We start from the raw sequence: 14,275 nt of genomic DNA on the forward strand, positions 1-14,275 counted from the left end.
CGGGAATTTGTGATCTGTCATCGTGTGCCTTTTACCTTCCCAGTGGGGATTTTAGACTAATTTTCATTTGGGTCATTTTTCTGGGGTTGGGGCTCAGTTTCTTGATCAGTTACTTTATTGTTCCATTAGTTTGAGAGGAGAACAAGTTAAACCTAACCAAGTTAATTCTTATTCTGCTTTAACAGTAAAAGAATGTGTGGATCAGTTAAGTGAAAATGAAGAGGAGGACAAACTGGTTGCATCATTATGGGGCGCAGAGCGCTGTTTACGTGTGTTGGAAAGTGTAAGTGTGACATTGATGCACAGCATCCATTTTTAATTTGTATTTTGAGCATAACACTCAACAGTGTTTGACAGAATAGAGGAATGTTTCTTCCAAATATGTAAACAGCATCACTAAATATCAATTCCTTGTCTGTACTGTAATTGGTACACAGGGGCTCCATTTATACTCCTTTCTGATGTAAGCGTTCACAGAAAAAAAGGCTTTCAACATAGGAAGAGATAATTTGGCACATCCATGCCAGTTCTCAGCAGCAGCAAGCTGTCTCGTCCCACTTACCCACTGACCTTTCTCTCTTCAAATTTTAACCCGGTTTTCCTTCGAACACTCAGACTAAATCCACCTGTACTACTGTCCCTAAAGTGCTGCTCGCATTACATAAAGTTTTTCTTCATCTGTTCACATCATTAAAAGCAGTCATCTTGTCAAAAGTGAGGTGCCTATGTTATGTACCCGTGGGTATCTTGTACTTGTCACGTGACAGTGGTGTTGAAGCTATACTGGACTTAAAGTAGTGGTCTTGTGATGGTGGAGTGACGTCATTTTCCCACCAGTAGAGGTCATGTGACAGTTTTTTTTACAGGGTATAAAAGGAGGACCCCTCCCTGGGAGGAGGGGCAGTTCGTGGCTGGATTTGCCGTTTTGATCCATGCCACTGCGTGGTCCAATATTATGACACATTTTGGTTGAAAGGTGGAGTTTTATTTAATGCCTTAAGTTTAAAAGGTCATTGCCAGCAGTTTCTTTATAATACTGCCAGTTAAAAATCAGTGGAGAGTGAAGATCGAAGTTCAGGAGTTAAAAGATCGAGGAAAGTCGATTTCGACTGTGAAACAGGTTCAACCTTGTTTGATCCTCATTTGGAAGGAATTTGTTGGCTGTGTCCATGGTAACCCCTGCAAATAATAACAGAAAGAGTTGGGTACAGTTTTGTCAAGGAAAGGTCAGTGCCTTTAAGCCGTTTCATTTTCATCTTCGTAAATTCTCCGGGAAAAGTATAGTTCGACTGGGAACCGCAGCAACACGACGTGAAAGAGAATTTAAAGTGTCTAAAAAGTCTCTCCTTTAATAGACTGTAAGCATTTTGAACTTTTGCAGTACTACTTTGAAGAACTGTTTTGCAACATCGTTTTAAGAACTGTTTAAGCTGCTGCACAGCAGCTGATTTCCGGTTGCGTTAGTCGTTTGTTTACTTTTTGGGGGTTTGTTTTTCAGTATTTAATAAATGTTTTATTTGTTATAAGAATCCCTGCCTCACTTATATATTTATTGTTGCTGAATCCGTAACACCTAGAACTGGACTCTGCACCCCATTTTACACCGATCTAGTGTTTATAATAGTTCACTAAATTCATTGTTCTTGTATTTCATGCCTTTCTCAATCTGCCATTCCATTTGTATTTATATTCTCAGATTGTTTGTGTTCTTTTTTACACTGTGTGGGATTATACCTTTCAAGTTACATAATTTCTCCTCCTTCCATATTATTAAATACTTCACATTTTTCTGTTTAATTTTCAGCACAGACTAGATGACTCAAAGGGCAAGTTTCTGTGTTGTGTTTTCAGCAGCCACATGGCCTTTTTAATCCCATGAAGCCCATACGTGTTCACATCCATTAGAGTCATAGAACACTATAGCACAGTAAAAGGCCCTTTGAGCCTTGCAGTCTATGCAGGCCTGGCTTTCTGCCATCCGATCTACCCTCACCAGGACCATAGCCCCCATACCTCCCATTCATGTACCTAGCCAAGCTCCTCCAAATGTTATAATTAAACCTGCAACTGTCATTTCCACTGGCAGCTCATTCCACACTCATACTAAGTGAAATAAAACCCCCTTAGATTCTCCATAATTATTTCAGCTTTCATGCTAAACCTATGACCTCTACCTTTAGTCTCACCTAACCTTAGGGGGAAAAGCTTGCAGGGATTCATCTATTCTATACCCTCAAAATTTTGTATACCTCTCAAAGTATGCTATATTTCAAATTATTTTCATCTAAGTTGAAAATTATGTCCCTTGCATCCAACTGCAAATCATGTTATAGCCTAAGAAAATTGCTGGTCCTAGTACCAAAACTGAGGAACGTCACTATGTTCATCTGAAAAATAGCTGTCTCATTGCTGTTTTTTTTGTCACTGAGCTAATTCTCTTTCCGTGCTACAATAGCCATTTTTATTCTGTGGGTTTTACTCCTGAGGTAATCCTTCAAATATTTATTGGCATACAACATGGAATAGCCTCTTCTGGCCCTTCAAGCCATGCTGCCCAGTAATCCCCCAATTTAATCCTAGCCTAATTGCGGCACAATTTACAAGGATCAATTAACCTTCCACCGGTACGAGAGGAAACCGAAACACCCAGAGGAAACCCACACTGTCACAGGAGAGAACATACAAACTCCTGGCAGACGAGAATTGAACACAGATTGCTGGTATTATAAAGCATTTTGATAACCACTACTCTACACTTTTTTGAAAGAAATGTGCACACATTCAACTGAACTTTACTCCTCAGTTCTTCTTTAATCTGAGTTATCTCGAATCAATCTAGAGTTGTCCATCTGACTGTTAATTCTGTCCCTCATGATCATTGCTGAAGGTACTTCCATTGAATGAAGCTGCCTGGACTATCATGATGAGTTTATTCTTGCACCCTTCTTGTTTTGAGCAAGTATTTGCAATTCCCCAGTCTCTAGCCATCAACATTGTACTATCAGATGTTTGATAAGGTTATGGCCAGTACTAATGAAATTTCCACACTCAGCTGAATTGCTTTCTATTGACTAGATGATTTATCTACTCGTAGTTTTTAACTCATCATGCCCTCTGCTTCTATGATTTTTTTTTTTTGTCTCTGTTTGGTCACATCACTCCTCTTTTCCTATCTCCATGCTTTTATGGTGTTTTTTTTGTTTTGGATACCTCAGATGCTCTGCCTATTAATCTAGTATTGTCTTGTTGACTTCTAAACATGTTTTCTGATAGGTCTGGCTATTAACTCATCATCTGTCAAACACTTATTGCTTTTACTTCTGTCTCCTCAGATATCCAGGGAGTACAAATACCCACTTTGTCTCCCTCTTGGGAAATGATCTAGTGGAGACCTTCTGAGTTAACTACTTTTCTTGCCAGTCTTTAATTCCAATTTATTCCACCAGATCGCTCTTATCACTTTGTATCGATCCCTTCTCTGGTTGCTGTATATCTTGGTGATCAATACTATTTTCCATTATCTGATCATTGTTTCTTAAATGTACCTGCTCTGATATTCGTTCCATTTGATATTTTTGTCCCTCGGGACCAAAATCTCCAATCTGTCATTCCTCATTGTTTCCAAAACATAAGAAAAAGCTTGCTGAACAATCCATCTCCTTAGCCTACTTGAAGCTGCCCAGTATCACAAATCTACATCACACATCTGAAGTTTCCTTGCAAATGTGTTTTACTGTAGCCTTTCTATTCATTGAATTTAGTCTTTCTATGTTCCTGTGACCAGATCTTTGCTATTGCTACATCATAATTCATATAGTTAATTGTGCCTGCAGTTCATTAATCTTATTTATTGTTTTGTGCATCTATACTTACACTGCACCCAACTGTACTGTCTTTTTGTTAAGTCTAAAGCCATTCTGTTTCCGCAATGCTATTTCAGACCACCTTTGCATCTGTGTTTTCTTTGATGCCATGTAAAAGCACAATATCTATTCCATTCCTTTTCCTTCACCTTTCCCCTCCCTCCATGACCATATCTTCCGACTGAAACTTAATTTCAATTCCATTTAGTTTCAATGTGGCTGATCTCTACTGGCTCCAGCTCCCTCAATAACCCTGCTAATATCCCAAGGAATCTAAAGCCCTCATTTGTTTCTGTTCAGTCCTTAATTATCTGTACTGTCCACTTTCTGTACTTCCTTGAAAATATTACAAAGGAAAATTGATTTTGAGCTTTATGGGGTGTCTCATTTGTCATAAATGCCACCAGCTCTGTCCCAACCATAGTGGAGATGCATGCTGCACTCTATCAGTCATCCACCTATATTTTCCTAAATCCAAGCTTCAGTTCTGAGGTCAGTGAGCTGTACAGTTTCAATTGTGCTGGCCTTTTTCAGGTCAAAAGTGGCCCTGGCCTTGTGGACTACAATCTGTTTCTCTTGACTGAGCATGTCACCATGAAGTCTGATATTTCGTTACAGCACTTCAGCCTAGTAGTAGGACAATGGATGAGATGTTTGGATTGGGTTTTTTCAAATGGCTTGCTATGTTATATCAGTAGATTTACAATCCCATTTAGGGTTCTGAGTTAAAAATGATGGCTTTCCCATCGTGATTAGTACAGAAGCAATGAGAGACAATGTTTCTGTAAAAATATACTTCATAGGCTCTCTATACAGTGGGAGCTGAAATGCCACATACATTAAGTGACTGAGTTGTCAATCTCTGTTACAAAGTGTTGCATTTTCCTTGATTTACATGTTGAATACTGAGATTGAACTCGTGGTCTATAGGGTATTTGCCAATATGGATGTCTTGACTTCCATCCAAAAGTTTGATGGTACCATCAAGGTAAATGTACTTACTTACTTACTAATTTATATTTTGAAACAGGTCACAGTTCACAATCCAGAAAACCAGGGTTATCTTATAGCGTACAAAGACTCCCAGCTCATCATCTCTTCTGCCAGGTAAGTGTGTGATGGAAGAAACCCTTGATGTGTTTGGGCAAAAGGTGAGGTTTACCTCGGTGCTTTCATCTTATGGTTATGTGAGGTTGTATTATAAATAAACTCTGGTGAGACGTATGAGATAATTGTCTGTACCTAGGTCCAAGTATTCTCCATCCTCACTTCTTAGATCATCTGAAGGTGTACTTAGTTTTCATTTTCCATCAGTGCTGCAGATGTAATCAAATATTGCCAAAAAAGTACGTACTTCTTTTGACTCCCAATGTTTTACTTGAAGAGCCTGAGAAATCTGCGCAGTATTTGAATGGAAGTTTTTAGAATCCACCTCTCTGAAACCCTGAAATGGGATATTTTATTGGAGGACAGGGGAGGAGGAGGAGAAGTAGGAAATAACTTTGCTTTTAGCCTGTGAAGTGCGATGCTTACTGTTCAAAGTTTCGGCTGGTCAGTAGTACTAGGTATGAAAGACAGTGGACAACTAGCTTTAGTTGAAACGGTTTAATATCACCGGTATATGTTGTGAATTTTTTATTATACAGCAGCAGTACGTTGTAATGCATAATAACAAAAACTAATAAATGCATAAATAATGTTGAAAGTAAATAAGTAGTGCCAAAAAAAATAGTGAGTTAGTTTCCATGGGTTCAGTGTTCATTCAGAAATCTAATGGCAGAGGGGAAGAAACCATTCCTGAATCATTGATACAAGTTGAAGAGAAATGCTCTTTGTTAAAGTGTATAACCTCATCATAACTATTTTCAGGACATGCACCCAGCACTTCAGATCTGTCTGTACAGAGGGATCTTGAAATCCAAGTTCATTCTGCTCTGAAAATGGTGGCGTGGTTAACAGGGTGATAAAGAAGTTGTATGGCATGCTTGCCTTTATTAATTAAGGCATTGAATTCAAGAGTCAAGAAGTTATGAGGCATCTTTATAAAACTCTGGGTTGAGCCACATCTGGAGTATTGCATTCATTTCTGGTCGCTCCGTTGGTTGAAGGATGTGGAGGCTATGGAGAAGGTGCAGAACAGACTTACTAAGATGCTGCCTGGACTGAAGGGTGTGCTATGAGAAGTTGGACAAGCCAAGTTTTCTCTTGAGTGGCAATGACCTCATAGAAGTTTGTAAGATTGAGAGGTACAGTTAGAGTAGCCAGTGGGTATCTTTTACTGAGGGCTGAAATGTCAATGATGAATTAGAGGGGGTAAGTTCAAAGGAGATGTGCAGGGCAAGTTGTTTTTAAGCAGCGGTGGATGCCTGAAATGCACTCCCAGGGGTGGTAGTGGAGGCAAATATAATAGAAATGAATAGGCATAGGAAAATGTAGAGAATGAATTTTTGTAGGCAGATGGGACTAATTTAGTTAAGCATTTAATTAGTTCTGCACAGCATTGTGGGCCTGGGAGCCTGTTTCTGTGCTGTACTGTTCTGTGAATTACAATATTTCTGTAAGGGCACCCAACACAATCTCAATTCATTACAGATTGTGCACCATACAGAGGTCAGGCGAAGGTGACCCTACCAACTTTATTCACCTATGCACTTCTCTGCTTTAATTTTACATGCAGGAGGAAGCTATTCATCCCATTGAGTCAGTGTTGGCTCTTGGGTGTAGATATCCAATTAATTTCATCATCATGCAAGTGTTTTTTCTTTCATAGGTATCTAATTCTCTTTGAAATTTGCTATTGAACCTGCTGCCATTACTTTTTAGGATAGTGTGTTTCAAATCACAGCTCCATATGTTGATTAAAAATTCACAACTGTGAAATTGAGCGAAGTGCTGAATCTGTATATACGAAATGGGCAGAAAATTCTGGAAAGGCAGAACTTTGTGGAAAGAAAATGGTTAACATTTAGAGTTGAAGACCTCCCCCATGGTTTGTTTGCTCTTCACCTTAAATCTATTGCTGACCTTTCTGCCACTCCGTTAAAACCATTCGTGATTAAGCAATCTGCCAGTTCCTTTGCTGCAATGAAAAATAGCCTAATTTTACCTAGTCTTTCTATGTCTATCATATTATATCTATGGAACCATTCTGGTAAATCTATTCTGCACCCTCTCCCTAGATCTTCTCATTTGTCCTAAAGTGCAGTGGTCAGAATGAATATCTAAGATCCATCCTGTGTTTTATATATAAAAAAATTATAAACATAACCTTTTCACTTTCTCTTTATAATAAAGCCAAAGGTCTATTGTGCTTTTTTTAATAGCCTTCTCTACACTTGGTGGCTACTTTATTAGGTACAGGAGTGGAACCTGCTGTTGTCCGCCTGCTTCAAGATTTAGCGTGTCGTGTATTCAGAGATGCTCTTTTACACATCACTGTTGTATTACGTGGTTTTTTTGTGACTGCTGCTTTCCTGTCAGCTTGAACCAGTCTAGCCATTCTCGTTAAATAGACTTTTTCCCTCACAAAACTGCCCTCACTATGTGTTGTTGGTGTTCTTTTTTTTTTGTTTTGTTTTTGCACCCTTCTCTGTAAACGTTAGTGACTTGTGCATGACAATCCCAAAAGATCACCAGTTTCTGATATACTCAAACTACCCCATCTGGCACCCACAGTCATTCCACAATCAACGTCAGATCACATTTCTTTCCCATTCTGTTGTTTGTTCTGAGCAACAACAGAGATTTTGACCATGTCTGTATGCTTTTGTGCTTTGAATTGCTGCCATATGATTGGCTAACTGGATATTTATATTAACAGATAAAGCAGGTGTACCTAATAGACTGGCCACTGAGTGTATGTGTTGCTCTCCCCTAAGGTGTTTGTGTGAAACTTAAGGTGCATATGTTTATGTCCCCACTTTAACGTTGTACATTCGTTTCCACACTCCTGCTGAAATATGCAGGCACAGATCTTATAGGAGAACTGAAGCTTCGAAGGATAAGGGGGATGTCATTTAAATATGCCAAATATTGAAAGGCCTAGATAGAGTGAACATTGAGAGGGTATGTCAATAGTGTAGGAGTCTTGGACCAGAGGGTGGAGAATCTGTGGAATTCATTGTCACTGTAGAGGCTAAATTATTGGGTATATTTAAAGCAGAGGTTGATAGGTTCTTGAGTAGTTAGGTCATCAAAGATTAAGGGTAGATGGCAGGAGAATGGGGTTGAGATGGATAATAAATCACCCACGATCAAATGATGGAGCAGACTCAGTGGGCCAAATGGGCTAATTCTGCTCCTACGTCTTATGGCCTTCTGGAACTTGGATGAGTATCCTATGAAAGTCCAAGCTGGCAGTTCTAATGTTGGCAACTTGCACCCTGCTGTCAGCAGATGTGACTGCCTCTTGCTGCTCTGGAGTCCAAAAGGCAGCACCATCTCAGGTTCAGAAGCCTGCTGATCCTGCAGATACAAGCACTGCATTCCCCATGCAGATTTTTGGATGCTGATGTTTTCAGCCATTGTAAGACTATCTAGTTTGTACCTGGATTATGTCTTCAAAGTGCTCCCATTTTTAATCAGTTTTTCTTACCAATTTTTTATCATCATCTTTCTGGGCTAAATCCATTTTCATAATGTGAAATTGGCTGCCTTATAGCTAAGTAATTTCTTTCATCTAGAATTATTCTAAATTTGCTATGATCTTAAGATCACCCAGTTGTCGTTCACTGAATTGTATTTTTCCCCCTTTATCACCCAAAACTAGATTTAGTAGCTGCTATAAGAAAATCAGATAGATTGTTTTAACTACTTTTAGATTAATATTCAATATGCAAATGTGTCTGTTGAAAAGCTGAATTTTTTTAAAATGTTTTTAAACAGTCCTATATGCATGAATGGAAAACCATTCACAAGCCTTTGGTTTCCTGAATCTCTGTTTCAATGACCTGAGGGTGTGGGATCAGTGATTCACCAGCTGTCAATGGATTTATGTATGCAGCATAAAGCCAGTGCTGAGGCTTAGCCCCTGTGCTGCACACAATCAGACAGAAATGTTAAAGCGAGCCCTGGAGAGTACCACTGCATACTTCTCTCCATTTTGGGTAAATCAGTCATTCAACAAGAATGTCTGCCTTCTGACCTAAAAGCAGGTTTTGTATTCAGACTGTCACTGTCCCTTTAATCCCATGGGCTTCAGTTTCACAAACAAGTTCATTATAAGACTATATTCACATCAATTTCTTCATCATAGTGCTCAATGAAGTAAGTCAAACACAATTTCCATCAAAGGTATCTTGCTAGTTTACATTTATTAGCCCATATTTTCCCAACTGTTGATTAATTTTGTCACAGAGTGACTGTGTCGTGTCTCCAGAACTGCATCTGCTGGGTCTATTCCACCTCTTGTTAAAATTGTGTTTGAAGTGCCTCAATTGTCTGGTGCCATTATGCATCTAAAGAACATTACAAGCACCCACAATTTTGTCGATAACTTGGGTTCCACCTTGCTCAGATAGTGTGTCTTCTCTATTTTGAGCACTGCCATCTCTAATGCCATTGTTACTCCTTCTGGCGGAACTAGATACAAAGCCTTCATTTAGTATCCGAGTCATACTGCTTCATTCACAAAATAGTCTCCTTTCAATTCCCTAATTGACTCTCCCCTTCCATTTATATTCCTCTTAATTTGAATGCATTTATGAAATATCTTGACTTTCCCATTTTAATAGGCCGGTAATTTTTTTTATTTAACCCCTGAGTTCCAATTTTTTAATCTCCATTACAAATCAGAATTAGGTTTATTATCACTGGTACAGGTCATGAAATTTGTTGTTTTGCGGCCGCAGTACAGTGTAATGCAGGGGTCGGCAACCCGCGGCTCTTTCATCTCTGTGCTGCGGCTCCCCGTGGTTTGTTAGTTTTTGAAATTAATTCGAAATTTGAAGATTATGATGATCTTGTACAATCTAAAAACGTTGTGGAGACCCCATTTCCTGGCACATCCGAACCGGCTCACAATTAGCCACCATTCCGGCTAAGGGAGATAACCTACAGGGGTTTGTGAGTACGTGTCTTTTGGAGCATCCGCGCCCACGGGGACGGGTTGAGGGTGTTTAAAGCAAGGCTGTTTAGTTCGAATAAAGTTAACTTTGACTGCAGTGTCTTTATTTTAGCGCTGCGTGTAGCACACCGCTACAACGCGTTTTTTATCGCTATTAATATACATCACCACTGCCAATGCCTGACACCTGCCAGTGTGCGCTTTCTTTTAATTCTTCGATCCAAGGTAGGCTAACTATGGAGTAACCTTCAACCCTACGTCTTTTTTTTTTGGAGTTCAAAATGTTTTTGTTGCATGCAGAAATGTAATTTTGTTTTCTCTGCAGGAGTTCATCAATTTCATAAATGCAACACATTATAGTTTGTTTATACATAGCATAAAGGCAAAAAAAACCTGTTGTATGCAGTGTTATTTCATTTTAAATGTCGAACGGGTTTTGTGGCTCCCAGTGTTTTCTGTGGGAAATGGGTCCATATTGGCTCTTTCAGTGGTAAACGTTGCCGACCCCTGGTGTAATGCATAAATGCTATACATTACAATAAGAAATATATTTAAAGTAAATAATGCAAAAAGAGAGAAAAATGGTGAGGTACTGTGTGGATTTACGGAGCGTTCAGAAATCTGATGACGGAGAGGAAGAAGCTGTTGCTAAAGTATTCATTGTGAGTCTTCTGGCTTCTGTGTCACATCCCTGATGGTATCAATGAGAAGAGGGCATGTCCTGGATGGTGGGGGTCCTTGATGATGGATGCTTTTTAAGGCATCGCCTTATGAAAGCCCCGCTATGGTGGAGAGGCTAGTGCTCATGATAGGGTTGGCGGAGTCTACAACCCTTTGTAGTTTTTTCCAATCCTGTGCATTGGTGCCTCCATACTTCATGGTGATATAACCAGGTGGTTTGATATTCCCTGTGATATCTACTATGTTATTTTTACATTTGTTGCAAACTTCACTTTGATCTTCCAATCTCAATTTGTATTCCATCCAGGGACTTCTAGCTTTGGATGCCATACCTTTCTCCCTTCAAAAATTACTGTGCACCTGAATCATTTCCTTACAAGTCTCCTGTTGTTCATTCGTTGTTCATATCAAAATTGATTATTATCTACCTGGGCTTAATCACTTTGCAATTTGAAATCAACTTCCTTCCAGAGAAATATTTCCTTTTTTAAAATTATTCTAAACTTGCAATGATCTTACAATCAGCCGGTCATCCCCTAGTGCAGGGGTCAGCAACCTTTACCACTGAAAGAGCCACTTGGACCCGTTTCCCACAGAAAAGAAAACACTGGGAGCCGCAAAACCCGTTTGACATTTAAAATGAAATAACACTGCATACAACGTTTTGTTTTGCCTTTATGCTATGTATAAACAAACTATAATGTGTTGCATTTATGAAATTGATGAACTCCTGCAGAGAAAACGAAATTACATTTCTGCATGCAACAAAAACATTTTGAACTCCGAAAAAAAGACGTTGGGTTGAAGGTTACTTTTAAGTAAAATACTCAACGTCTATTTGAGTCCTTCTTGTATTTATGAAAAACGCCAAACTTAAATTTGCCGCCAGCAGCAAACCAAAAATAACGTCAGCCAGCTGTCAACCTGAAAAATAAAAGGACTATTTCACTGAACAATGAAAACATATGAATATACGTAAAATAATAGGCAATTAAAATATTTATCATACTTGTTCAGGTTGACTCACACCTGACAATGCAGTCGTATTCAGTAGGGATGGATCGATGCTTAGGGGAGTGACTGGGAAGGATAATGTGTTTTTTTCCTCTCTGAACTCACAGAAGCATTTCCCAAACGATGTTTGCATTGCGATGATTGCAGAATGTAAATACTCCGAATTTAAAATGTCGTGACCTTGTTTGAACTCTCTCAAATTGGGGAAGTGAGACAATGTGCCTTTCTGTAAATCTCTGGCAAGCACTGTCAACTTGCGCTCGAATGCCAAAACATCCACCAACATGTGCAGGGCTGTACGTCCTTTCCCCTGAAGAGCTGTGTTCAGCGTGTTCAGGTGCGCTGTCACGTCTACCATGAAGTGTAGCTTTTCCAGCCACTCTGACTGTTCCAGCTCAGGAAAGTTGAGCCCTTTGCTGCCCAGGAAAGTTTTCACTTCTTCCAGACACGCGACAAAGCGTTTCAGCACCTCCCCTCTGGACAGCCAGCGATAAAAACACGTTGTAGCGGTGTGCTACACGCAGTCAGTAAACTGCAGTCAAAGATAGCTTTATTCGAACTAAACAGCCTTGCTTTTAAGCCTCCCTCAACCCGCCCCCCATGGGCGCGGATGCTGCAAAAGACACGTACTCACAAACCCCCGTAGGCTATCTCCCTTAGCCTGAACGCTGGCTAATTGTGAGCTGGTTCGGATGTGTCAGGAAATGGGTCACCACAACTTCTTATTTAGATTGTACAAGATCACCATAATCTTCAAATTTAGATTTACATTTCAAAAACTAACAAACTAACATAAAATACATTTTAATTAAATACTGACCATGTAGCGGTGTGCTACACGCAGCGCTAAAATTACGACACGGAGTCGGTAACTGCAGTCGAAGGAAAAAACTTTATTCGAAATCTTCAGCCTCACTTTTAAGCCTCCCTCAACCTGCCCCCCATGGCGCAGAGGCTCCAAAGCTCTGTGCTCGCAAACCCCCGTAGGCTATCTAATTGTGAGCAGGTTCGGATGTGCCAGGAAAAGGGTCGCCACAACCAATTATTTCCCAAAGCAACAGGGAGCCGCAGCACAGACGTAAAAGAGCCACATGTGGCTCCGGAGCCGCAGGTTGCCGACCCCCCGCCCTAGTGAAACCCCTCCGCTTGCCTCATTTATTTGAAATGAACTAGATTACATTGTGCTGCTTTCTGTTTGGGCTGGTGGTTTCCTTGTTTACATTTCAGGTAGTCCTAGGCCTTCAAACATGTACTGTTACTCTTCAAGTAGATGTTTTGATAATTAATGTCCTCTTTTATACAACTGTAATTCTCACATCTTTGAGCTTTCTCTGCTAACTTGTTTATTTTGTCTGCTACCTGTCAACCCATTGAATACATCCAGTAGACTAATAAGTTTTCTGTTGTTTCTTAATTCTACTCGGTCTCTTTCTTTGATTTCCCTTACTACATTATTCTTCAGCACTGTTGCCCGTTTGAATGCTACATCCCTGTATTATTTATTCTTCCCTGTCTTTCCAGAACACTTTTAGGCCCAGTTCATTAACTTATTAGTCCTTCTTTGGAACTAAGCTTCGACTATTCCGAGTGCAGTACTTCCTTTGGTCAACTGCAGGTGAAAGTCACCACATCTTATTTTCCACGTTCCAGACATTTATGTACATACAGTCTACTCTGTCATGTTGATCGCATTTCTGGATTTCTTTATTCTGGAGCATTTTTTATCTTTAGCATCCCATTTCTATTTCATTCTGGTGCTCATTCCCATCAGCAAATTAATTTAAATCTATCACTTAAGCATTGGATATTCCTGCTGTGAGGAGAGTCCTGTCTGTAAGCATGTTGTGGCGCTGTATGCCATCCACCTTCAACAGGTCTGACTCCAAAGTAAAACTTTCCCACTTGTGCCATTTGTCCAGCATATGTTAACAAGCTTTATTCTATTTCTATTCTCACTGTTTCCCCTGTCTGCTGTAGCCTTTAATTTATTCATGACAATGTCAAAGAGCAGGATGTGATCAACGTCACACACAGTTCCATGTCCTGCTGTGGTGTGATATTCTCACAGTAAATCACCTATACTGTTAGAAATTCCATAAAGGTTGAAGCCAGCAGTCATGGGGTCTGTAAAATTAGTTCTGGCTTTAATATGTCTTTAACCATGCTCCATAATGTGAGTTTGGTAACTAATCACAAAGTTAAGTCAAAGCCCATGTAATTGCAAAGACTTTAGTTGCATTAGTTGAACTTATGAAAAAACAGGGACTTCAATAGTACCTCTGCCAGTTATCACAAATCAGAGGGTGTCTTCAGCCTGTCTGCTAACTCCTCCCCCAGTTAAATTTTCATTGCCAGTTCAGTGAGTTTACTCCTCTCTTGTTAATCCAACTTGCTTAATAATGGAGTAAGAAGGCTCAAAACCAACTTGAGGCAAGGAGATACTTTTGTTTTCCTCTCTCTGCTGTTCGCCATTGTTGAGTAGGGGTGGTTTAATTAAATCTTTAGTCTGGTCTTCTGCCAAAAGCCTTACTTCTGGCTGTTACTCAGAAAGCTGTTCTGTTGAGCAACTTTTTATGCCGCTGAACAGTCATGTTCATGGTTCCCTTTATGAAACTGCTACTGCACCTTTTAAAAAAATATGATATTGGTGTTG

The 14,275-nt window shown here is 39.7% G+C and overlaps 1 protein-coding gene across 1 annotated transcript in view; it reads left to right on the forward strand.

Annotated features, from left to right (window-relative positions):
- The window catches only part of LOC132378988 (wings apart-like protein homolog), a 183,902-nt gene that overhangs the window by 127,801 nt on the left and 41,826 nt on the right, over window positions 1-14,275 (forward strand). Inside the window, exons 11-12 of the mRNA XM_059946406.1 lie at window positions 186-283; window positions 4,894-4,970. Coding sequence (XP_059802389.1) covers window positions 186-283; window positions 4,894-4,970 — 175 coding nt within the window. The remainder of the gene's footprint in view (window positions 1-185; window positions 284-4,893; window positions 4,971-14,275) is intronic.

Source organism: Hypanus sabinus, chromosome 21, assembly GCF_030144855.1.
Source record: "Hypanus sabinus isolate sHypSab1 chromosome 21, sHypSab1.hap1, whole genome shotgun sequence".
In the NCBI taxonomy this organism is placed as follows: Eukaryota; Metazoa; Chordata; class Chondrichthyes; order Myliobatiformes; family Dasyatidae; genus Hypanus; species Hypanus sabinus.